We start from the raw sequence: 396 nt of genomic DNA on the forward strand, positions 1-396 counted from the left end.
TCGTGTAGATATTGAGGATACTCTAGATCGACCTCTAGTATATACCCCGTGGGCGAATCCGAAGCGATCGCGCCCCAGTCAAAGTTCTCGGCATCGTCGACCCATCGAAAGTCGGCGTAGGGCAACGGCTGACACATCGCCCAGCCGTACAAATTGTTCACGTCGTAGTACATTAGGTACGACGACGGTTTTGACGAGTCGTAAGAAGACATGTACTTATTGTTGGCCCGCGCGTATCTGTTGGAACATTGACTGAGGCTGAGGCCACCGCGTATACCGCGCTCGATAAACAAGACCATATCGATGTCAGTGAGCAGTTCGAATTTTACACGCGTGTGTTTCAGCATGGCGTCTCACGTGAAACCTGACAATGTAAAATAATGCGCGGGATCTAGT

General features: G+C 50.5%; 1 protein-coding gene across 1 annotated transcript; it reads right to left on the reverse strand.

Annotated features, from left to right (window-relative positions):
* Nucleotides 1-8: 8 nt before the first annotated feature.
* LOC105460772 lies at nucleotides 9-299 on the reverse strand (the record flags this gene model as incomplete). Its single annotated transcript, XM_011707268.1, has 1 exon — nucleotides 9-299. A coding segment is annotated over exon 1 (291 nt), but the record flags the coding sequence as incomplete, so codon positions are not given.
* Nucleotides 300-396: the final 97 nt, after the last annotated feature.

This window comes from Wasmannia auropunctata, unplaced genomic scaffold, assembly GCF_000956235.1.
Source record: "Wasmannia auropunctata unplaced genomic scaffold, wasmannia.A_1.0 LD316011.1, whole genome shotgun sequence".
In the NCBI taxonomy this organism is placed as follows: Eukaryota; Metazoa; Arthropoda; class Insecta; order Hymenoptera; family Formicidae; genus Wasmannia; species Wasmannia auropunctata.